This window comes from Vombatus ursinus, unplaced genomic scaffold (assembly GCF_900497805.2).
Source record: "Vombatus ursinus unplaced genomic scaffold, bare-nosed wombat genome assembly UNPS02014801.1, whole genome shotgun sequence".
NCBI lineage: Eukaryota > Metazoa > Chordata > Mammalia > Diprotodontia > Vombatidae > Vombatus > Vombatus ursinus.
The window spans coordinates 16,315,693-16,339,812 of record NW_020954579.1 but is presented as its reverse complement, the minus strand read 5'-3'; the positions used below and the strand labels follow the sequence as shown (position 1 = coordinate 16,339,812).

Here is a 24,120-nt window from a genome sequence, read left to right as displayed (position 1 = left end):
AGCTGGCGCCCCTGAGACCTCTACCCTCCTCCCTGTTCCCCCCTTCTCCCCCGGGTCCCAACACCATCTCCCTTCTCTACACCAGTTTGGCTCCTCTGGGTCACCCATGCCTTATTAACATGGTCTCCTTGCGCAGTCACTGGCTGCATGTCCTACACCTTTCCCCGTCCGGGCCCCAAAGCAACAGTGGGGAAGGCAACGGGAAAAATCTCCCCTTGTTTACACGTCCGAGAGGGTGGAATTGGAAGCTGGTTCCTCATTTCGTTTCCCCTTTCCTCTAGTTTCCTATGGTTCCTGGAGAGTATGTGAAAGGTCTTGTAAACACCCTTCAAAGCCCCTCACCCCCTGGAAATGCCTAGGAAGATCAGGACAAAAAATTCGAGCTCAAAGGGAAAGAAGGAGAAGGGTAAGGAGTCAAAGTACTTGAAACATTAGGAAGGCACCTTTAAATAAACTTCTGGCAAAAAAAGGGGGGGGCATATCAAATCTAGGTGAGAACGATAAATGGAGAAGACACTGGGGGAACGGGATAGACTGCTTGTCCATTTTACAGGAAGAATAAGGGAAGGGCTTGGGGCAGCTCTTCGATTTATTTTGGGAGGAGTAACCCAAGGGAACCTGGGAGGGTAAACAGCCCAGTTGGAAGAAAAAAAAAACATACGCATGATCATTACGTATGCAAAACACCGAGTTTGGAGCGACCACTGTGGCTTTCTCCTGCCTTCTCCCGAAAAGGGGTGTCAGAGAAGGTAGGGAGGTAGTCAAGAAGGGAATGTTTGGGCGCGTGTGGGATTGGAGACCCGACGAAGCGACAAAGAAAGCCTTTATGTGCGGCTACTCAAAGAAAGCATGTGTATGTGTGTGTATATGTGTGTATATATACATGTGACAAAGGCTGTCTTCCCAGGGAAGACACTAGTGACCCAGTGATTGAAGGAAGATAAGGTTCTTTACTAGGTAGGGTGGGCTCCTAGTACACAAACACGTGTGCCAGGTAGAAAGTATAGACAGAGTGTTTGCCCACGTGTTGGTGGGGGGAGGGGGCGGGGAGAAAGGAGAACAGTAACAACCCACAAACTAGCTTTTCTAGAAACTCAAATTTCCCCCCATCGCCCGAAAGCTAGCCTTGGGAAGAGGTGGAAATGAGTCCAGGGGGGCGGAGGGCTCTCTGGGGAGGTTTGGTTAAGGCGTAAACTGATTGCACATACCTGGGAGCGTTGTGGTGTGCTCGATAAGGGCCCTGAATGGAGGTGATGTCACGCTGATGCAGAAGCCGGCCCACCCTCTAGGAAGAGAAAGAAAGGCGAGAGTGGGGCAGAGACAGGGAGCTGGAGGGAAGAAGATAAGCCAGCCCCTCTTTTTCCGTCTGGGCCTAGGGTTGAGGCAGGTAACCCCTGACCCCCACGCGTCCCAGCTCAGCACCCTCCTCCCAAATCCCTAGCGCCTGCCCACCCGGGGATCCAGCGCTGGGACCTGCGCCCACGCCCAGCCGGGAGTCCCTCCTCCTTCTCCTCCCTCTCTCCAGTCCTTCCACTTGCGCCTAGCACGGGGCCGCAGCTGGCCCCGATCTCTCTGCTGCCGTCCGGGAGGTAGAGGCGTCCCAGGTAAGTATGGCTTCCTTTCAGTTGGCCTTATTGGAGAGCAGAGGGGAGGGAGGGCGGGGAGCTTGGGAGTCGAGGGGGTGGTGGCAGAGTCTAGGAAGAAATCTGGGTGGGACGGCACTGGCACCCCATTCCCCCGAGGCTTAGTCGAGTTCTCCGGGGGATTTTTTTCCTGGAGCGCAGGCAGTCTGTTGGAGGGGCCAGGGCGAGGGAGTTTAGGGAGAAGAGGGTATTCCTTCATACAGTAGTTCGGGGGTGGAAAGCGCTCCCAGCGGCTCCCCTGGCTGCTTCTGCTAGGGAGCCTCTCAGTCAATATTGACTTTTGCGGGTCGGATTCCTCTAGGCAGCCCGCTACCGAAGGGGGTTGGGGAGAGGGCAGATTGCCGGGGCTAAAGGACTGCCCGAAAAATTTGGCTGCCACACAGCAGCACCTCGGGCTTCCTCGATTTGAGAACGGTAGGAGTAGACTCCAGAAGCCAGAGGGACAGGGGAGTGTCTAACTTCAAGGAAGACTTTGGAGTGCAGACCCCCTAGTAAGCCTCACTCGACCTCCCTTCTGGCCACTTGGCTTTTTGTTCTCTCGCCATCCTCCCTCGACTTCCCACCCCCCTCAGCCCTATGGTGCCTTTGCTTTCCAAATTCCCCTGCCAGCCACAAACCATCCTTTAGTCTTCTCCCTGACCCGAACCTTGTATGTAGGAGTCACACAAAAACAAAACAAAACACTTTTAACTTTGTCCAGAGAACTACGGGCATAGAGTGGTACCTTCTTCAAAATAGCCGGAATATCAGGAATTGTGACTGGATAGTGCAAAAAGCACAAAAGTTTGGGACCAGTTTCTGAGAGTATTAGATGCCTATCTTTGAAGCCTGCTTAATGTCCCTTGTTGACTTGACTGCCCTTTTTTAGTTTTGCTTCTTTTTATTGGGGGTAGGAGAAGAGGTGTTGAGAAACAACTCCAAAGCCCACCATAACCCTCTGGAGCCCTCCAGAATGAGAAATCTGACCACTGGGCCTAAAGGCTACCCCAGGGACAGGAAGAGGTTGGAACAAAATGGGATTCGAGTGGGAGGAAATGTAAAGCCATCAATACATCAATAGATTTGATAGGTTGCTTAAGTGGTGGAAGGAGGGGGAAGGAATGGAAAGGGGTCCTAAGGGGGGGAGAGGAAGTGGGGAAAGGATGCTTTAGACTTAGTCTTTCTAGACCCTTCCTTTGCTTTGCTCCTGTGCCTGAGGGTGTCTGTTGTGGGGTTTTTTGGGGGGGGGGCAGGGGGAATGATGGTGTGTAGGCTGCCTGTGGGTGGTGTCTAGAATTTAAACTTTATGCCATTGGGATTTGGCGAGTAATAATATGCCTTATCTCATTTGATAAGGAAAAGGCACTGAGAAATTAAGCGACTTTCTTGACACAGTGTCCAGAAAGGATTCAAACTTAGGTCTCCCCTGAGTTCAGATCCAGCATTCTTTAATACTATCTAACATGCTGCCCCTCCAGGGTCTGTATGAAGTCTAGTGTTCTTGTTAGCATCCTTTGCCCTACAGGTTCTCAGAGTTTAAGGCAATGATGAGGGGAAGGGTGAGGCATGTGTTGACCTGACTGGGTACTGTAAATCCCAAAGATTGGTGGTAAGAGGGAATAGTGAAGAGAGTAGGTGTCCTTTGCAGCCCATACACTAAAAATGTCTCAATAAAGCTGGTCAGATCTGATTTGGGTCTTCAGATGATTTCATCTCCTTTATTTCCCCCTCCTCTTTCAATTTCCCTGCTAGGGCCATTTATTTACCTCCCCCAAGAAAGGTGAGACCAGAGGAAGAAGAAGGTAACTAGCCTGGACTGGATGGATCAGGACCAGTGTCAGGGAACTGGGTGGCTTGGCCTGGGATTAGCTTGATTTTAAAAATGATTAAAAACCCTTTGTTCAGTCAAGGCCCACAGAAGCAAAAAGTGACTTTTGTGCAGGAATCATAGTTCAGTGCTGAGCTTCAACATCATAACAGGGGAAGATACACAGAGGAACAGAAGGGATTTCTTCTGTTCTCCTCCCCTCTGAGATCTGAATTGTCCATTCCCAGTATTCTGCTCTGAGCCCTAAAGGAAAAGCTCTAGGGTAAGGGTTCCTAGCTTTTTTGCTTTTTTTTTTTTTTTTTGGTCTCTTGGGCCCTTTTGGTAGTCCAATGGAGCCTATAAAGATGTACTTTTTCCCCATTCTGCTTCACAGAACCCCTCTCCATGGATCCCAGGTTAAGGACCCCAGCTGTAGGCTCAAGCCTTGGGAGCCCTTCTTAAAACACAAGAAACAGAGATTGTGCGAGCAATAAGAAGAAAGCAAGTACCCCTTAACGCATTTTGGATAGCAGACTACAGCCTGCTTTGGCCTCTTTTCCCAAACACCAACCTATAACCTCTTGTTGAGGGAAGAACAAGTTGGCCATGACTGAATTTGAATTCCTGTCTCCTATATCACAACCAGGACTTGAAGTCAGGGGCCTGTAGCTACCAGATTTTTACATGAGCTTCAGGGAGTCCCCTCTTCTAAGCAAGCTTAGCTAGAGCACAACAACTCACATAACTTTCATTCTTTGTCCTTGTGAAAATGATCAAGTCCCCCTGGCCCTTCTATCTCCCCACCAAGCTGATATTTCAATTGTTTGATTTGAGGCTTATTTAGGGCAGGGTTGATATGGTGAGCCCATTGCCACTCTCTTAATGGTGCCATCCTTCATGCTTTCCTGGACATTCCCATAGCAATGGAAGTAACAGAGTTGATTTTCCAGCTGGGAGAAAGGGTCAAGGACGGGGAGAGTTGCCTGACAACAGGCAGTAAGAAAATGGATGAATTGGACTAAGGTTTCCTTAACCTGACAGTTGTTACAGGAAATTCAGAGACAAAGAAGATCTGATCAGGTATTATCCTGGGGAGGTCACCAAAGCAAAGAGGATAGAATGGATTGTCTTTTTTATATAGTTCATCAATATGGACAAAAAAATGAGGAGACCTGATGTCTACCAAGTATGCAAAGGAAGCTGGGAATGAGACAGAACCTATAAAGGTGCTTGGGGGGGGGGGGCAGCATTTTCTGACCTCTGCCTCACTTTCCCCAGCTCTGTACTGGTACCCAGTTCCCTGTGGCTTTCCCCAGCTCTATACTGGTATCCAGTTCCCTGTGGCTCATAAAATCCTCTGTTAGCAATGGCTGTGAAGAAACCCGAAAGAAAGTTACTTAAATGGAAATCATCACTACCAGTGTGGGTTCTGCCTTCATGACTATATATCAGAACTCATTCTCACCTTTTCATCCAATGCAGTTAATTTTTATCTATGTTCTTCCGCAAATCCTCTATCTTACAACATAGGGAATCTTTGGGTTATTGGTCCAGTATTGGTTAATGGTGACTCATTTACACATTAGCCACACCCAGATAAGTTGTTTTTTATTCAATCCCAATTTGGACTATATTTATGATTTATAGTAAGTCCTCACCTTAAAATGGGGGTAGCTAGGTGGTGCAGTGAACAGAGTTCCTGGCCTGGAGTCAGGAAGACTCATCTTCCTAAATTCAACTATGGCCTCAGATGCTTATTAGATGCGTGACCCTGGGCAAGTCACTTAATCCCTGTTTGCCTCAGTTTCCTCATCTGTCAAATGAGCTGGAGAAGGAAATGGCAAACTACCCCAGTTTCTTTGTCAAGAAAACCCCAAATGGGGTCACAGAGAATTGGACAGGACTGAAAAACAACTGAACCACAACAAAACACCTTGTAAATGTATTGTTTGAAACTATATTTTCACATAATGTGGTTGAGTGGACTGAGCACTGGACTGTGAGTGGAAACTTGGGTTTGAGCCTGGGTTTTGGCACTTGGCTAGCTCTGAGATTTCATTTCCTTACTTGTAAAATGGGAATATAGTACCTCAGTCAGAGGATTGTTGTGAGGAAAGCATTTTTTAAATCCTTAAGCACTGGATAAATGTCAGTTATTATCGTCACCATTATTGCATACTGGTGGTTATGTCCTGCCTGTGATTTTTCTACTGTTAAAGTACCTGGTTGTCTCCTTCATTGGAAAGTAAGCTCCCTGAGGGCAGGGACTATTTTTCCCCTTTGTGTACCCAGCCCTTAGCATTTCCCACTATGCCTGGCATATGAAAAGTGCTTAATAATAAATGCTTCTTGACTGATAGGACTCTGTAGCTACCTATATGAAGGTCACCATTGTTCTTTAGGGGCAGCTAGGTGGCTCAGTGGATAAGAGTATAGGGCCTGGAGTCAGAAAAGAAGACTTCTCTTCCTGAGTTCAGATCTGGCCTCAGACACTCTCTGTGTGACCCTGAGCAAGTCACTAAACCCTGTTTGCTAATTTATAAAATGGGCTGGTCAAGGAAATGGCAAACCATTCTAGTATCTTTGCAAAGAAAACCTCAGATGGAGTCATAAAGAGTCAGACATGACCGAAACAACTGAACAACAGCACTGTTCTTTAACTTTATAATAATCTTAAACTTTCCTGAGGCGCAGTACATTGAATGCGTCACCTGTGGTCATACAGCTTATAATTGTCAGAGGCACAAATTGAAGTCAGGTCTTTTTGACACAGAGCACAAATTCCTAGCTGATACATCACACTGCCTCCATTCAATCTGTAATGTAGCTAAATGGTGAGTTCGGGGGGGAGTCTATCTCATACATGTGAAGACTTCCACCAGTGGGATGGGCAGGGAACCCTTTGTTCCAGTGGCCATGAAGCAGCTAAAGCAGGCACTGTGGAGCACTTAGAGCTTGGTCAGATATGGAAGATGCCAGGGTCATCCAGTGCATCCTTAGCCATTGCCAGGCATCTTGGCTTTTGTCTTGCCACTGGACTTCCTATGACTCTGGAAGAGAGTGAAGCTGACAACTTTGTGCAGCTCTGCCTCACTTAAATCCCATTCATTCAACACATCAGTCCGTGATGTCATTGGTTCTGAAAACAGAGGACAAACAACAATGTAGCTAACAAAGTACGTGTACAGAGAACAGTTCTGGCCTTTAGCAATGCTAGTAATCAACTTACTTTGGCTGTTAATTTTATCAGTGTGGGTTCTCACTTTGTGGTTCTAGATCAGATCACCTTCACCTTTTCATTCTGTGCAGCTAGTTATTATCTATGTGTTCTTCCATAGGCCTTCTATCTGAGACTGCCAGAGTCCTGCTAAATCTTTTAACATTTTGTGGATAGGATACCTATACAAAGTCATTACAAGGAGACAAAGCTAACTTGTGTCAGAGATCAGGAAAGGTCTTACATAGGAAGCATCACCTAAACTAATGCTTTGGAGGAAACTTGGAATTCTAAGATGTGGAAGGAAGGATGCAGTCCTTTTCAAACCTAGGTGATCAGCTCTACGAAGACTTGGGCCCAGAGCTCAAATGTTGTACTTGGTGAGTAGGACGTTTTGACTTAGAGAAGAAGGTGCAAGAAGGGGAGTTCTCTGAAAAGACTGGAGAGGCAGCTGGGTGCAATATTAGAGAAGGCTTTAAGTTCCAGGCTGAGGATTTTGTGTCTATCTTAGAGACAACAGGTGTGCACTGCAGATGTTTGAGTCAGACTATGTTGTAGAAATACTAACCTGACGGAGTGTGGAGACTAAATTGGGGATAGGAGAGACTGGAGGCTAGGATACCAATTAGGAAGCTATTGCAATAGTTTATGTCAGTAGTTCCTATTTAATGGGGCCATGATCACACTAAAAGTTCTTTAATGGGACCTTAAGCAGTAACTCACTGCAGAATATTATGACTAGTACAGTAAATTACCTTGAGGTTTCACAATGTTGTAGTTGAACCGGGGTCCTGGAACAAAGAACATTTAGAACCATTGGTTTGGGTGAAAGGTGAAAATGGGGATGGGCTAAACCTTCAGGGGTAGGGAACCTGTGGCCTCAAAGCCACAGGGAAAGGCTGAGAGGGGAGTTGTTCATTCATTTCAGTTGTGTTTAACTCAGCATGACCCCATTTGGGGTTTTCTTGGCAAAGATACTGGAGTGGTTCACCATTTTCTTCTCCAGCTCATTTTATAGATGAGGAAACTGAGGCAAACATAGTTAAGTGACTTGCCCAGGGTCACACATCTAGTGAGAGGGAGAGAAGAGCACAAATTTGAGAGAAGTCACAGATGCAAAATTAGTACAGCTTGGCAACTGATTGGATGTGAGGACTGTGGAAGAAGGAAGAGTCAGGGATAATTCTGAGGAGGAGAAAGTGGAAGATTGATAAGATTGACAAGAAACAGAGAAGATTGAAAAGATTTTGGAAATTCAGAAAAGAGCATAGTTAGGTTTAGGAAATGTTGAGTTTGGGGTGCCGATGGTACATCCTGGTGCTGGTGGCCAGCAGGAAGTTGATAACATAAGTCCTGGAGAGATTAGGACTAAACATACAGATTTGGGATTCATCTGCAGAGAGGTGATAAATGAACCCAAGCAGTATTGATGAGGTCACCAAAGCAAAGAGTAAAGAGAGAAGAGGGCCCCAGACAGAACCTTGAGGGCATGTCTGCAGTTAGGGGTTGGAAAAAAGATGATGACACAGCAAAGGAGACTAAGAAAGAAGGGCTGGATAGGGTAAGAAACCAAATCTGTCCAGCCCTGCTTAGGTGTAAGCATTCTAGAGAAGGGTATGTGAGCAGGTAGGCTTTTGGTGGAGAGGCATCAGCAGAGGACTCTCAGGATTGGTAGGGGATAAAAGTGGGGCAATATGCAACTGGTCTTACCATTCACCTTTGGGGGTTGTTTGTAAGGTAGATGTTCATGCCTAAATGTCAATGTTTTGTAGAAATTGTATGTTGCATTGTGATCATTCTTAAGTCTTTTCTATGTGGCTTTCTGTCTCCCTAATTAAACTGTAAGTTTTCTGGTTGAATTCCTTGAATGAGGCTTGATTTCTTTTGTGTCTGCTTATGTCAAACAGGGTGGCCTCAATGTAAATTTTGTGTTCAAATTATTTTTTGTTTGTATTATCATAGCCACATCAGACAGTACTGAAGACAAAGCTGGCCAGATACATGAGTAGAATAGAGTTTAATTTGGAGGTGGGGTGAGATATGCTGGGAAGCCTACAAAATAGCTCACTAATCTCCCTCCATCTTGCCTGAAATTCCACCATTAGAGTTATCATAGCCATATATTAGGACGGACCTTAGATCATCTGGTGGAGCCCCTGTCATTTTACAGATGAAAATGCCAGCCCAGAGAAGTAAAGCAGCCCTCTCATTTTATAGCTAAGGAAACTAAAGCCTGGAGGTTTAGCAGTGCTGTCATTATGTAGATGAAGAAACAACAGCTATGATTTGGCCAAGGTCATGCATAGTAGTAAGTGGTGGAATCAGGATTCAAACCCTGGTCCTAGGACAATCTCTCAGGGTGAATTTATTTATTCCATACGTTCTGTAATTGATAGGGAGAACATAAGGGTACTAGATGCCTAGGAGGATGGTAGGCATCCAAAGGGAGACCAACTTGTCTAATAGGATTTCTCTATAGTCTGACCCCATTTTTGCCCACTGTAATTGCTTAATAAATATTTGATGAATGATTGCTTATGGGTTGAAGGCTTTACAGGAAGGGGGTTTAGGGTAGTTCTGAGTACTAGTGCCAAAGGAGTTCTCTGAAACAATCTGAGGGGAAAGAAGAAATGCTGAGTGAACAATTTGGTTGTCGATAATGTCTCCAGCCTGACTGAGGTTAGTGAGTCTGCATCCAGTGTGGGCTGTACTATGTGTTCAGCAATGATGGCTGCTGGTTGAGGAGGGGGAAGTGGGGGGGAGGAAGGGAGAGACTGCAGGCAGTCATTCACTGAATGCCCCTGTCCTTGCTGCCCCATCCCCTGCAGCCACAACTTCGGCAGTAGCAGATTCTCTATACTGCTGGGTTGCCCTGGATGCCCAGAAAGAGGTGGATCCAGCCTCCCCAGGAGCAGGAACCCTTTTTCTGGGCTTCACTTGATCGTGGTGGTGGTGGTGGTGGTGGTGGTGATGATGATGATGATGATGATGATGATAAAAAATAATAGCTAACATTTATGTAGCACTTAGCTCTGGGCAAGGCACTGTGCCTAACATGGATGGGGTTATTTGGGACAGATGGGTACATCATGATCAACATCAATAAAGGGAGTCTATGAGTCCAGGTGGCCAGGAACTAAGGAAAGTGCTTCCCTGGACCTAGAACTTCTTGTGCACCCAGGATCTTTAGCAAGAGAATGGGGAAGGCTCAAGTCGTTGTTGGGGGGCAGTGGTAGGGAGGGGAGTTCGTGGCAAGGAGAAGCCTGATAGGATCAAAATAGAGATGCCAAAGGGGACTATGACATTTAAAAAAAAAACCCTGGCCTCAGTGAATTTCAACAAAAATTGGTGGGTGAGATTGAATGATACCCTTCTTAATAAGAATTGTTCAGTCACTTTCAGTGGTATGTGACTCTTTATGACCCCATTTGGGGTTTTCTCGGCAAAGATACTGGAGTGCTTTGCCATTAGAATAATAATAGCTTATATATAAGCACCTACTGTGTGCCATGCACTGTGCTAAGTGGTTTACAAATGTGATCTCATTTGTTCCTCACAGTAATGTGAGAGGTAGGTTCTGTTACTATCTCCATTTTGTAGTTGAGGAAACGAAGGCAGACAGGTTGAGTGATTTGTCAGTGTTGTATAGCTAGTGTCTGAGGTAGGATTTGAACTCAGTCATCCTGACAGCACTCTATCCACTGCGTCCCCTAACTTCGTCCATTTGGGTCTCTGTATCTTCATGAGAAATATTTCTCTGCTATGACAAAAGCTTTGAAGTAACCTGAACTTAGATCCAGACCTTCCAAGTCATCGTATTACCAAGCACTAAACCAGCATTTTCAGAAAAAATAAAGTTTGTTCAATCACATTACTCTCATTAAAACATATCATGTGATATTTTCAGTGGGAACATTTTTGCATCATTGATGAATAAAATGAAAATTTATTTTTAAAAAATCTATTTAATCATTCTCATCCTAATAGCTTTTGTATATGGTTTACATACTATGTTAGTGTGACAGTTGCATATAATATACATGTTAGTACAGTAGTTCGTGCATAAACCTCGTGTAAATATTCATCTATTGGGAGTGTATGCTCAAAAAATGTTTTCTAGATAGGTGTATATTGATCAAAAAAGTTTGACCACTGGCTTGGAGACTATATATGCATCCCTGAGGAATTTTTTTTCCACCTAATAGTATTTTACTTTTTTCCAATTACAAGTAAATCAACATTCATTTTTTTTAAGATTTTGAATTCCAAATTTTTCTCCCTCCCTCTTTTCCCTTTCTCCTCCCCAAGACAGCAAGCATTCTGATATAGGTAATACATATACAATCATGATACAAATACATATACAATAAATAAGTTAAACTTATTTCCACATTAGTCAAGTTGTGAAGGAAGAATCAGAACAAAAGGGAAAAAAATGAAGAGAAAGAAAAAGCAAAACAAAAAAAAGTGAAAATAGCAGGCTTCGATCTGCATTCAGACTCCATAGTTCTTTCACTGGCTGTGAATAGCATTTTCCATCATGAGTCTTTTGGAATTGTCTTGGATTGTTGTATTGCTGAGAAGAGCTAAGTCTATCATAGTTGATCATTATACAATGTTGCTTTTACTGTGTACAATGTTCTCCTGTTTGTGCTCACTGCCATCAGCATGGGTTCATGTAAGTCTTTCCTGGGGAATTTTTTTATTGGAAAATAGAATGAAAACTTTCTGCTGAGTGAAAATTAGAGACAATTGATTTTTGTTTGTGGTTTTTGCATTTTTTATAGTGAATATAAAGAGAATAATAATTCCTGAAAAGTTGTTTTGTTCATTGCCTATTATGATCTATTTCATTGTTTTATGTGCATCTTAAATTTTTTTTTTCAATTAACAAGCATTTGTTTTCATGGGTTGTGTTTTTTGTTTGTTTTTGTTTTTGTTTTTTGAGGTAGACTATGTTAAATGACTTGCCCAGGGTCACACAGCTAGTAAGTATCTGAGGTTTCTTTTGAATTCAGGTTCTCCAGACTTGAGGTCCAGTGCTGTGTCCACTGCACCACCTAGCTGCCTCAACAAGCATTTATTTTCTCTCTTTTGTAAACCATTGTAACCTTGTAAAGAAATATTTATAGTCAAGCAAAACATTATCACCTTGACCATAAATGTGTCTTACTTCATGTATATATGAATGTGTATGGGAATGACCTTTGAGAAATTTATTCTTTCTTCCTTTCCTCTTCCTTTTCCAGGCTCCTTCAAGGACCCAGCCTGGACTGGCTCTGGATCCAGGATGGCTATTCCCCAGGCCCTCCTGACCTGCCTGGGTGTCTTGCTACTCCTCCCCAGGAATCAGGCCCAAGTCCGTGCTCCACCTGGGTGCAGCCCAGACCTCAACCCCCTCTACTACAATCTGTGTGACCGCTCAGGGGCTTGGGGCATTGTCCTGGAGGCTTTGGCTGGGGCTGGTGTTATCTCTACCTTCGTCCTCACCATCATCCTGGTGGCCAGCCTTCCCTTTGTGCAGGATAGCAAGAAGAGGAGCCTGCTAGGGACCCAGGTGTTTTTCCTGCTGGGGACGCTGGGCCTCTTCTGCCTCGTGTTTGCCTGTGTGGTCAAGCCTGACTTCTCTACTTGTGCCTCGAGGCGTTTTCTCTTTGGTGTCCTTTTCGGCATCTGTTTCTCCTGTCTGGGTGCCCATGTCTTTGCCCTCAACTTCCTGGCCCGGAAGAACCAGGCACCTCGGGGCTGGGTCATCTTTGCCATGGCCCTGCTCTTGGCCCTGGTGGAGGTCATTATCAACACAGAGTGGCTGATCATCACATTGGTCAGGGGTGGGCATGGAGGGGCAGGTGGTCTTCATGACAACAAGAGTACCAGCTGGGGTGAGGCATCCCCCTGCGCCATTGCCAACATGGACTTCGTCATGGCCCTCATTTATGTCATGCTCTTGTTGCTGGTCGCCTTTGTAGGGGCCTGGCCCATCCTCTGTGGCCGCTTCAGGCGTTGGCGGAAGCATGGGGTCTTTGTGCTGCTTACCACGACCACCTCCATTGCCATTTGGGTGGTATGGATTGTTATGTACACCTATGGCAATGAGCAGCGGAACAGCCCTACCTGGGATGACCCCACCCTGGCCATAGCCTTGGCTGCCAATGCCTGGGCCTTTGTCCTCTTTTACATAATCCCTGAAGTCTCTCAGGTGACCAAGCCCAGCCCAGAGCAGAGCTACCAAGGGGATATCTACCCCACCCGGGGTGTGGGCTATGAAACCATCCTGAAGGAGAAGAAGGGACAGAGCATGTTTGTGGAAAACAAGGCTTTCTCAATGGATGAGCCATCCTCAGGTAGGTAGGGAGAATATTGGGTCCTTTTCTCTTTCTTGATTAACACCTGTCATTGGAGGGTTGGGAGAAGTGGTGTATATGTGTGGGTGAGACAAAAATTGTACTGCTTTGTGGAAATGAGAGGAATTCCGTGTAATTCGATGCAATGCTGGCTACTTGGCAGGCACTGTGCCTATAAGTACAGGGCCTACAAAGGTGGAATGGAGAAGACCATTCTAGAGTTTAGCTCTGAGTATTGTCCTTTCTCGCTGGGGTAGCTTTTTTTTGTTTATTTTGTTTGTTTGTTTTTTACAAATCAGAGATGGTGGGGTCAAAGAGCCATCACCCCAACAAACCCTAGTAAAGAATTAGGCAACCCTGAATTAGGTTAAACTGTGAGTGCTATATACCCCTCACACTTGGGGCACTTATTTATGGAGAAGGCAAGTTATGACAAGGGAAAGGAAAGAAAGCTAGATCTTAAGACTAGGGCATGCCCTTGGGACTATAAAGATAGAATTTGTTTTGTCGTCCACCTCTTTTTAAACATTTTATTTCAAGTTAAAAATCAATTTAACTAAATGAAAATGATGGTCCATCTTTTGTCCACCCAGGCCATCACCTTTGATCAACCCCTAATGTTCTTTCTATCCACATCTGCCTTGCTTCTAGGCCCTGTGATTCAAGCTTGCCCCTGGGTTTTTACTGGTCTTTGACAAAAGGAGGGAGGGATTTTAAGGAGAAAAGGGAGATTCAGCAAATCCCAGTCAAGTCCTTGGTAGGGAAGTATTGCTAGTATGAGGACACTTGTTCAGGAAGAGCTCCAAAGAAACATGTGAGTTTGATTCACTCCACATAGCTAACCTTTTGTCCCAAGAAAGCCATATAGAATGGCCCTTAAGACCTGAAGACTGAACTTCCTTACTCTATACCCTTGTTATTAACACTGCCTTTATGGCCATAGAACCTGACCCCTGTGGACTCCTGGAGGTTAGAGTAATAGACAGAGGGAATCCCTGATTTCGTAGATCTTTCCTGTTCTTCCGTCAGCAGCCGCATCATCCTAGAGTTGGCAAAGGGAATCAATCTTGATCGATCCATACAAACATTTGGCCTTTAACCCTTGTCTCCTTAGGCTGCAGTATAGGATCTTGGGGAGTTCACATTTCTCAGCTTTGAATGTAGAATATGGGATAGGTCAAGTTGGTGATTGGAAGCTGGCAGGAAATGATGGGAAATGCAATGGAGTGATTAGAGTGGAGCCTTTGGCCTTTGCAGTGCTCCCACTTTCAGCCCCTGTACCTGTTTGCCAAGGCCAAATAGCTCTGTGCTTTTGTTCTCCCAAAGTAAACACTTCAGGAAATGCAGCTCGTTGGGGTTTTGTGCATATGTTTGTTTTTCAAAATGGAAAAATCAATAGACTGAGCCTAGCACTTAGGAAGCCGTATATAGGTTGTGGTCCCTCAGCTTGCGGACAGACAGTCCTGTCAGGAGCCAGCCATCTGAGCTGTGGGCCCTTCAGCACAGTCTCTTGTAAAGCCCTAGGGGCTTTTGAACCTTCCTACCCAAACAAACAGGTAAACGTCCAACTAGGGGCCAGAGAAACCAGGGAAACCAACTCCCACTGGCAGAGAGAGGCATTCTTGTGCTTGAAAGCAGCCCTAGAGGCTTGCCAAAGGGCCCTGGGCTAAAGGTTTGCAAAGCATTTTATATGTATTAGTCTCATATGATTCTCAACACTAGAAATCAAGAAATAGAGACAGAAAGGTTAAAGTAGTTTGCCCAGGGTCACCTACCTACCAAATGTCTGAGGTAGGATTTGAACTCAGATCTTCTTGACACTCAAGTGTAATGTTCTCTTCGCTACTGACAAATCTCTTGGGTCCACAGATATGATAAGCTTAGTTAGCCCTTATTCCAGGGCCAGGGAGTATTTTATTGGATTGGCAGCTGGTAAGGAAGCTGAAAATGGCAATCAGAGCCATTTCCCCTTCTCAGCCACTGTCACTGAGGGGACAAAGGAGGATGTAAAAACAGCTGACCGGATGGCTTTGGAGAAATGAGATCCAGGGCCGGAGTCTTTGTGAACAAAGCCCCAGTAGGAGACAGCCATCTGGGCTGTGGGGGTGATGGAGAGCAAATGGAACCACCGATAAAACACCCTTCAGTGCCCTTGGGTGAAATTAACAGACCTCCAGGTGAGGGATAACAAAGAGGCTGGAGGAGCATCCCTGGTTCCAGGAGCATAGAGATCTACCATGGATACATTCACTTGAATCTTGATTTTTCAATAGCCTTATTGGTCAGGAGGACCCTCTTAATGGACAGATGTCAAGTATCCTCAGGCATACCAGCTATATTCAGCCAAGGGATCATTGTCAGGTGCACCTCACCCAGCCCTACCCCTGTCCTCCAAACTCGCTCCCTGCCTTTAGGCCAGTCCTGCTTGGTCCCTGAGATGAATGGGCCCCAGATGTTGACTCTCCATCTACCCTCTTTATGTCTGTCTTGCAGCCAAGAGACCTGTGTCACCATACAGCGGGTACAATGGTCAGCTGCTGACAAGTGTGTACCAGCCCACAGAGATGGCCCTGATGCACAAAGGCCTGGTGAGTGATTTTCCTTGGGATTGGGTCCAGAGCCTCATAAAGGTTGTCATTGAATAATCAAGCAAAACCAAGCCCCACCTTGGCTGGAATGTGTGTTTCATTCTGCATATATCGTGGTATATGAAGGGCCTTGGGGAATCAATTCTTTAACCCTCCTCCTCCTTCTTTTTCAGGGTTCTGAAGGAAGAGACTGTTGCCTCTCCTGGGAAACCCTCTCCCCGTATAAGACCTAAGTGCTTGGACCTTGTAAAAGGCCAAGTGGGATCTTCTGAGGGGAAGGGAGGGCTGGGTTGGGTACTCTTCCAGATGCAGTAAATTTGACTTTCCTGACACATTCCTCTTATCCTGAAATTTCCTCTTTCCAGCGATGATACATTAATACCCTTTGACTTCATGAACTGTGGGGCCTGAATCCCATTGCACTGGGGGAGGGACAGAGGGTTAGCAAGAATGTATGTTCTTCCTCTGGAGTAACCCTTGACAGTCATCCCCACTGATGTCATCATTAGCAAGGATGCTGACAGCACAGGTAAGGATAGAGCATAGGCTCTGGGGAAAGAAAACCCCTTGCTAGTAAGTTGTACCCAGGTAGCCAAATCTAATAGCAATAATAATGTTTCATTTAAGTAGCTTTTTAAAGTTTACAAAACGATTTACATAAAATCATCTCTTTTGAGACTTCCAGAAACCCAGTGTCATAGGTGGTGTCATTATAACAGCTCACATTGACATATGCCTGAAGAATTATAAGCTGCTTCCTTCATGGAAACCCAGTGAGGAAGGGAGTATTGCTATCCCTCCTTGATAGATAAAAAAGCCTGAAAGAAGTAGGAAATGCCTTACTCTCCACAGTTACACAGTCACATGTGAGAGCCAGGATTTAAATCTAGGTCTCCAAACTCCAAATCCTTTGCTCTTAGAAGCTCTAAAACCTGGAAAACTTGTATGGTTTGATGTCGAGTGAAGTGAGTAGAACCAAGAGAACATTGTACACAATAACAGCCACGTTGTGCGATGACTAATATTGATAAACTTAACCCTTCCCAGCAATACAGGGATCTAAGACATCTCCAGAGGCCTCATGATGGAAAATGCTATCCACACCCAAAGAAAGAACTATGGAGGTTGAATTTTTTTTTCTCTTCTGTTGAGTTTTGTTTCCTCTTTCTGATGGTTCCGCCTATTGGTTTTAATTTTTACTTATAACATCGCTAATGTGAAAATATGTTTAATAGGAATGTAAATGTATAGCCTATATCAGATTGTGTGCCGTCTTGGGGAGGGTGGTGGGGAGGAAGGGGGAGAAAAATTTTAAACTCAAAAGCATATAGAAGTGATAAATCAAAATAAGTTAATAAAAAAATCAAAATAAGTTAATAAAGTTAATAAAAAAAAAAAAAGAAGCTCTAGTAGCAATAGCCTGGCCAGGGTTACCTATAATACCAGGAAAGGGTCACAGCCAAATTACCTAATATCTTTTCTGCCTTTCTACAGTTCCTAAGTACTCAGGAAAAGGGCAAACAGTGGTGGAAACAAGCCTCAGGATTTCAGAGTTGTTGCCCCCTTGCAATAGCTACCCCAAGAAGGTTTCAGAGGAGCTCTCTACCTCACCCAAAGAAAGCCCCAACCTAGGGGAAAAGGCCCTACAGTCCTCACCGTAAACCTCCTACAGATTCCTCCCAACAGACCAGCTAAGTGGGAAGTGGAGGGACGGGAAACACGACTGAGCTGGATTTGGCTCTGTGAGCTCTGTGGAGTTTCAGCTCTTCCAAGAGTTGGCAGAATCTGTGGGAAGGGGTCAGTGACCTCCCTTGGCAGGAAGCAAGAGGAGGTCCCTTGGGTTAGGCTCACCTTTTCTCCTCTCCTGGGTTGGGGGCAGGGTGACACAGAGGCTTTGGAGGATGCCTTGGGACCAAAATAGCTGTCTGTTCCCATACTCTCACCTCTTCTTTCCTCTTCATTCCCCAACTCCCCTCCATTCCCTAGTCTGAAGACTAGAGAGGAAGTGAGAGCAGTTAAGTAGTGCAGTGAATAGAGCACTGGGCCTGGAGTCAGGAAGACCTGAGTTTAAATTCCCCCTTCGATACTTAAAAACTGTGTGACCCAGGGTAAGTCACTTCACTTTGTTTGCCTCGGTTTCCTCCTCCGTGAAATGAGCTGGAGAAGGAAATGGCAAACTACTCTAGTATCTCTGCCAGGAAAACCCAGGAAGAGTCAGACATGACTGAAACAGCTGAATAACAACAAAAAAGGAAAAGGAATAAGCATTTATTAAATGCCTCCTATATGCTAGGTATTGTGCTAAGCTCTTTACAATTATTATCTCATTTGATCCTCACAGCAATCCTGGGAGGTAAGTGCTGTTGTTATCCTCATTTTACAGATAAGGAAACTGAGGAACATAGAGGTAAAATGACTTGACCAGGGTCACACAGCTAGTAGGTGTGAAGCTGAATTTAAACTCAGGTCTTCCTGACTCCAGGCCTGACACTTTAGGCACTGTGCTACTTCTGATCACCCATAGAAACAGGGCCATCACTCTCTTTAAGTGAGCACCATAACCTCCCTTCTTCTCATTGGTCCGAGTCCTGAATTATTGGCAGGACACTTGAATTAAATGTTCTGAGGGCCCTGGAAAATGACACCAACATGCTAAGGACATTATCTCAATTGGTTCTCATAGCTGAAACAACTGAAAAACAAGCCAGTTACATGCCAGGTATACAACTGCTTATAAATCTTAAAATCACTGAAAGCCCAGGCCTAACCCAGAGGAGAGGCAAGGGACAGGTGTGAACACGTACAAAGGAAGAGGGAGTACCAAGATAATGTGTAAATCATCTGGGATGGCAACTGAGAATGTTCTGGTGAATCTTAGGAGGCTCCGAAACTGAGGATGAGATGTGTCAGGAAGACAAACAATGTCATTCCCCGGTGATTTACCATCCAGCCTATCCTGGAATTATGGGATTTCTTGGAAACCCATTTGTCCTTCTGAGGTGGTTTTAGGGGAACACTCTAAGAAGAACTTGTATTATCCCCTCACCTAGTTCAAAAAAGGTCAGCCATCATAGCCATCATATCACAAGGTAGCTGCTCTGATGACCCAGCCCAAGAATAGGGGTCCAGAGGTCAGTCTCTTTCTTTCATAGTGGTCTAGGAATCAATGACAGTCTTATCAGGTTGTGGGCTGGCCATTCTGAGAATTCTGGTGCATCCCGGCAATGAGAAAAAGGGGTGTGAGTAGGCATAGACCTTTTTGTCTAGTGGGAACCTGGGTCCGTTTTCATCTACTTTTGTGATCTTCATCCCTGACCATGAGGCCTTCTGTTCTTTTCTCTCCAGTCTGAAGGACCCTATGATGTCATCCTCCCTCGGGCTACTGCCAATAGCAGTCACGTGATGGGCAGTGCCAACTCAACCCTTCGGGCTGAAGACCTGTACACCACCCAGAGCCATCAGGCAGCATCACAGAAGGATGGGAAGAATGCGCAGGTCTTTAGAAACCCCTATTCATGGGATTGAGCCCCATAACCAAAGGGATGGGAAGGTTTTAGAAGGGGAGTGGGCAGACATGCCCTCTGACTTGGGGCCTCAGGTGGAGATTATGAAGGAAGCCCTCTCCCCACCACTGACTGAGCAGGCAGCCTTTGACTCAGATCCTTCCTGACCCTCCTACCAAGGTTGGTGTGGTCATCCCATTTGCCTCCCACCCACCTCAACAGTGTTTGGAGAGTAGAAGAGCCAACCCTGTGTGCCACCAGCACTCTGGCTGTATAGTATCCTTTCATTGTTTGGCCACTGAATTTGGGCCTCCCATTCTCTGGATCTGCTTAGAGAGATCCCTATAGGCTCAGGAGCTTTCATGAACTCTTCTGTCCCACCCCTTGCTCCTCTGTGAGGAACAAGGGCATCTAATAAATATATCTATGCTTTATTATTCATTCCTCTGGCCATGTTGTTTCTGACCTCATTACTCTGGAGACCCTAACTCACTCTCTTTTCTTCCCTTTACACCACCCCTTTCCCTTTCCTGTAGACTTTTATCACCATTTCCCTCTCCACCACCATACTTTCTCTTCTGCATTTGATTCTGATCGCGGGATCTTAGATTTTAGAGCCAAAGGGGGCCTTAGGGTTTCCTTCATCCACTCTGCTCATCTTATGGAAGTCAAATGGTTCACTTATCCGCTCTGTTTAAAGTTGTACAGTATTTAACACTCACTCTTTGGAGACGCCATTCCCACCTTTTAGTCTGCACCACCCCTTGGTAGAAGCAGCTCACACAGAGAAACATTAATCAAGTATAACAGTACTGTGTATTTACTTATAACATTGCTAATGTGAAAATATGTTTAATAGGATTATTAAACCCCCAAACACTCCCCCACAATAGACATCCAAATGGGTGCGACTTTGAGCAAGTGACTTCTAGTTGGGTCTCAGTTTCCTCCTTTGTAAAATGAGGGGATTGTATCAGATAATCGCTATAGTTGGTCTCTTTCAGCTCTGACATTCTACAGTAGTAAAAACATTGGGGTCACTGCACAAGTGATTGGATCAAAGCCCAGTTGCCCCCTGGGAGAGTCCCATCTTTCCTAGGAATAAAACTTACATGTACAACAGTACACTGTGTTAGTGTTATCAAATCCCTGATCCAGGCTTATTGGAGGGAACAGCTGCTATTACTCTATCTACATTTCATCTAATCTATACACAGGGGCCCCCACAGTAACTCCATATGTTGAAGGCACTTAAAGAAAACAATAGGACAGGTAGCCCAGGGCAAGGTATCTGTTAAGAAGTGATTGATGGTAGCTTCTCTAGAGGAAAAGCTCTCGATAAGAATACTCTGGGAGTATGATTGGAACTGGAGATCAAACACTTAATTATGGGAGAGCAAGGCTCAAACAAGCAGTGTGACAGCATTTCTTACAGCACCTGGGGCTTGGGAGAAAATGATGCTAGTTGGTTTTATTATCAATATCTGTTTCATTTCATTCCTGGGAAAGGTTGGACCCTTCTGGAGGATAGCTAGGCTTTGATCTGATCCCCTGCACAGTAACCCCAATGTTTTAGCACTGAGAATGTAGCATAAAATGTCAGAGCTAAAAGAGACCAATCAAAGTGCTTATAACCTGGTCTAGCCTCCTCATCTTACAGAGAAACTGACCCCCAGTGAGGAAGTGACATGCTCCCAAGTCACATGCATGTGAAGGCTCGTAGTAGCCAGAGCTGCCTCAGGATTCTAGCTAGGCGTCTGACTGGTGTCCTGGCTGTTTGTCCCATCTGCTTGAGATAAGCCATGTCACCCTAGTCTTTGGAACATCTCTTCCCTACTGGCTAAATGTTATGTGGTTCTGGCACTCATTTCCAGGGAAATGTTTTGATTGAAAGTGTGGGAAAGATCAGAGAAGAAAATAAGGAAACTTTTCCAAAACATCTTGTGTTTTCTTGTGATTGTGAGACTGCACAAACCTCCTGGGACTTTTCTTTTTTATTTCCCCGCCCCCTTAGGGATGAAGGGTAAGAGCCTGGGTGATTCAAACTTTAGTAGCCCCAGCCCCTTTTGATTATTGTTCTTTCTCTTGGTTACTTTAGGATCACTCCCCCTACAATAAAATGAGATGGTAGACTCCCTCCTTCCCCTGGACTGCAAGCCACTCTGATGTCCTCATTCCTCCTTACACAGGCTGTGCAGAACCCAGCATCTTTCCAGGCCTTGTAATGCAAACTAGGAGGGAGCCCGGATTCAGCAGATCTGAAGCAGTGGACTTAGACGGGCTGCCTGCCCACGATGGATGTCTAATCTGGGAAGAGCAGGACTCGCCTCCCTATGTCCCCCTTTTGCCTGTCTCTGGGCCTCTCTATCAGGAAACTGTGAGACATAAGGATCAGTCCCTATGCTCCCACCCACCCTGATGTACTCCCTGCCCCACCCAAAGACACAACCTCTTCTGGGGCCACCTCGAGCTCTTCAGAATGAAGGAAGGGTCTCTTTGGTTGTATTTTGTATTTCCTCTAGGTTACCTTTCCCACTGTGAGCTGACATCTCAGGTGCCTCTTTCTTCTTTGGCCCACATCATGGGACCTAACTAATGTAGCCATGCCCCTTGCTGCCCACTCCAACCCTCTCCCCTTTGACAGACCATGCTATTCCTTTCTTACAGTTGTGTTTTCTCTGGAGAGGGTCAGACTCCTGGAACTGACTTGAGCTGGGGGTGTCCCTGCAGGTAGGTAGTTCCAGCTCTGTTCCCCTGGGTTTGCTACCCATGAAGGTGAAAGGAAGCAAATGGCCAAGGATGATAGGTATCCTGAGCAGGAAGCAAGAGCTCTTGGCTAACACCCTTCTGGAGAAGTAACAGCTTCTTCTACTGTGAGCTTCGTGATGACACTTCCTGGTCCATGGTTCCTGGATCTGAGCCACTTCAGTGCTGTGTTCACTCTCCCCACCTTCCCTTGATACTAGTCTTCTGGCCCATGAGGCCTTTTGCACTCTGGCCTTCTGCTCTCTGCTCCATCCATCAGAGAGGATGCTGCCTACATGGACTGTCCTACTTGGAAGCCACCCCCTCTCCATGCTTCCCGGGAAACTTGGCCAAGAAGGGTATGAAATTTGCTGGGCTGGGCTGCCTTGGGAAAAGCAGAGATGCTGTTTGGGTGCCCATTGGCCTTTTCTTTCTTTCTTTCTTTCTCTTTTTTGTGAAGTCTTTTCCCTTATGTCCCCTTTCACTTTCTTCTGCAACCCTAGTCAGTGTAGATGGCCAGCTCCAGCTGGAACAACACAAGGGACAGGAAGCAGCAGGAAGGCCTGATTGATTGGACATCTCTGGGCTAAAACTAGAAGAGTCCTTAAGAGATACAGGATGGGAGAATGAGCTCTATATACTCTTTCTGGACCAGAATGGGATAGGGACCAGGACTCAGACTCAAGGCATCTACAGATGAACTCTTTCTGCTTGTAAGGTCTGGGAATACACTTTGTTACTTCCTGCGGTCAGATATCAAAAGTTCATACTCCCTCCCACATCCCCCTGTATTGTACTTCCATTAGGGGAATAGGAAGGAAACAGTTATTTTGAAATAGAAGGAACACCTTACCAAATAGGATCCACCCAGAGAAAGGAATGGGGCAGGGGGCTTACTGTCATCTGGTTATCTAGGAAATAGTGCGATCAATCCAAAGACGGAGAAGGAGTGGTCCTTGTTACCTGGCAGTGGTTTCCTGTTCCTCATGAAGGTTCCCTGTGAAATCAAAAGGAGTCTGCACCCTTAGCTCCCGCACTCTGACCAGGCCTCAAGTGCCCAGAATAGGGTTTAGCTATGGGTGCTACCAGGTGCAATGAGTACCCTCACATTATATTCTCTTGACTGTAGTACCTATGTCCTTTTCCCTGCAAACAGTATTTTTCTGGGGCTAAGCTTAATGAACTCTAATATATGGAGACAGAGGGTCAGGGAGGTGGAGGAAGGATGGATGGATGGAGAGCACAAGAAGAAGCCTGTGAATTGCATCCGTGCCTGCTGGCTGTGACCTGCCCTGCCTTCACCCTCCCTCTATTTTACCTGTAACCTGGGTTATATATAGGTAGACCTAAGTATTACTTCCTCTCTATGGAAAGGGCGGAAGTGAAGTTGAAAGCCCCATCCATCTCTCATGTTCCTTTGATCTTAGTTAGTGGCCCAAACATCCCCTTGAGTGAATAAAGTTTTACTATGTTTTGTGTAATTAATGTTTGCATCTGACTCTACTGCAGAGTGGATGGGCCCACCAGTCACAGGGCTGGGCAGGAAATGTAGCACTCCTGGAGGGTCTCTGAATGATCACCTGAGGCATGTGAACAGGTAGGATGCAGCTCAGGTCACCGACTCTGGCCTCATAATCCTACAGACAGACAGTCTGAGCAGACTGAGAAAATGGCACTGCTCTGGGAGAGGAGAGAAAAGAAAGGCACTCTTGATGGTGGACCTTGGCTGCACAGAGAAAGCTACAATGCAAGAATTCTTGGTCATCGTTTGGGTTTTAGAGTTAGGTAAAGGCCTTATTCCTTCATTGAAGAGATGAGGAAACAGCTCCAGAGAGGCCAAGTAATTTGCCCAGGGTCAAACAGGTAGCAGAGCTAAGTAAGATTTGAGCCCTGGTCATTTGACTCCAAACTTGGCACTCTATGCCAGTGGAAGGACATGGATTTGAACCTAGGTCTTTTAATTACAAAATTAACCTTCTTTGTTCACTCCACCATGCTGGCTCCCAATGAACCTTTGATCTGCTTGATTATGATTATTTGCCCTGTGGGAAAGGGTATATCACAAATGGACAGGTCTAGTCATTATATTGAATTAAAATCTGCTATTTTGAAACTAGCACTTAGCACAGTGCCTGCCGCACAGTAGGTATTTAATAAATTCTTGTTAACTTTCATTAATTGATTCTATTGTAGCCTACATAGAAGAAGTCTTATTACCTGTTCTATACAAGCTTTCAGAGACATTTAGAGAATGTTTGAAGACAAGATACTGTCATCTAAATCTCTTTCATTGT

General features: G+C 45.5%; 1 protein-coding gene across 4 annotated transcripts; it reads left to right on the top strand.

Moving 5' to 3' along the window:
* The first annotated feature begins 673 nt into the window (after nucleotides 1–673).
* GPRC5C (G protein-coupled receptor class C group 5 member C) lies at nucleotides 674–23,307 on the top strand. Of its 4 annotated transcripts, none has more exons than XM_027872794.1 (5): nucleotides 674–749; nucleotides 11,896–12,990; nucleotides 15,484–15,578; nucleotides 18,924–19,073; nucleotides 21,271–23,307. In XM_027872794.1, the coding sequence occupies exons 1-5, from the start codon at nucleotides 677–679 to the stop codon at nucleotides 21,304–21,306; spliced, it is 1,449 nt and encodes a 482-aa protein (XP_027728595.1). In that variant the 5' UTR covers nucleotides 674–676; the 3' UTR covers nucleotides 21,307–23,307. The 4 variants fall into 4 exon arrangements, with proteins under 4 accessions (XP_027728595.1, XP_027728596.1, XP_027728598.1 ...); XM_027872795.1 differs by lacking the exon at nucleotides 21,271–23,307 and adding an exon at nucleotides 21,180–21,266; XM_027872796.1 differs by lacking the exon at nucleotides 674–749 and adding an exon at nucleotides 1,526–1,604.
* The last annotated feature ends 813 nt before the right edge of the window (nucleotides 23,308–24,120 follow it).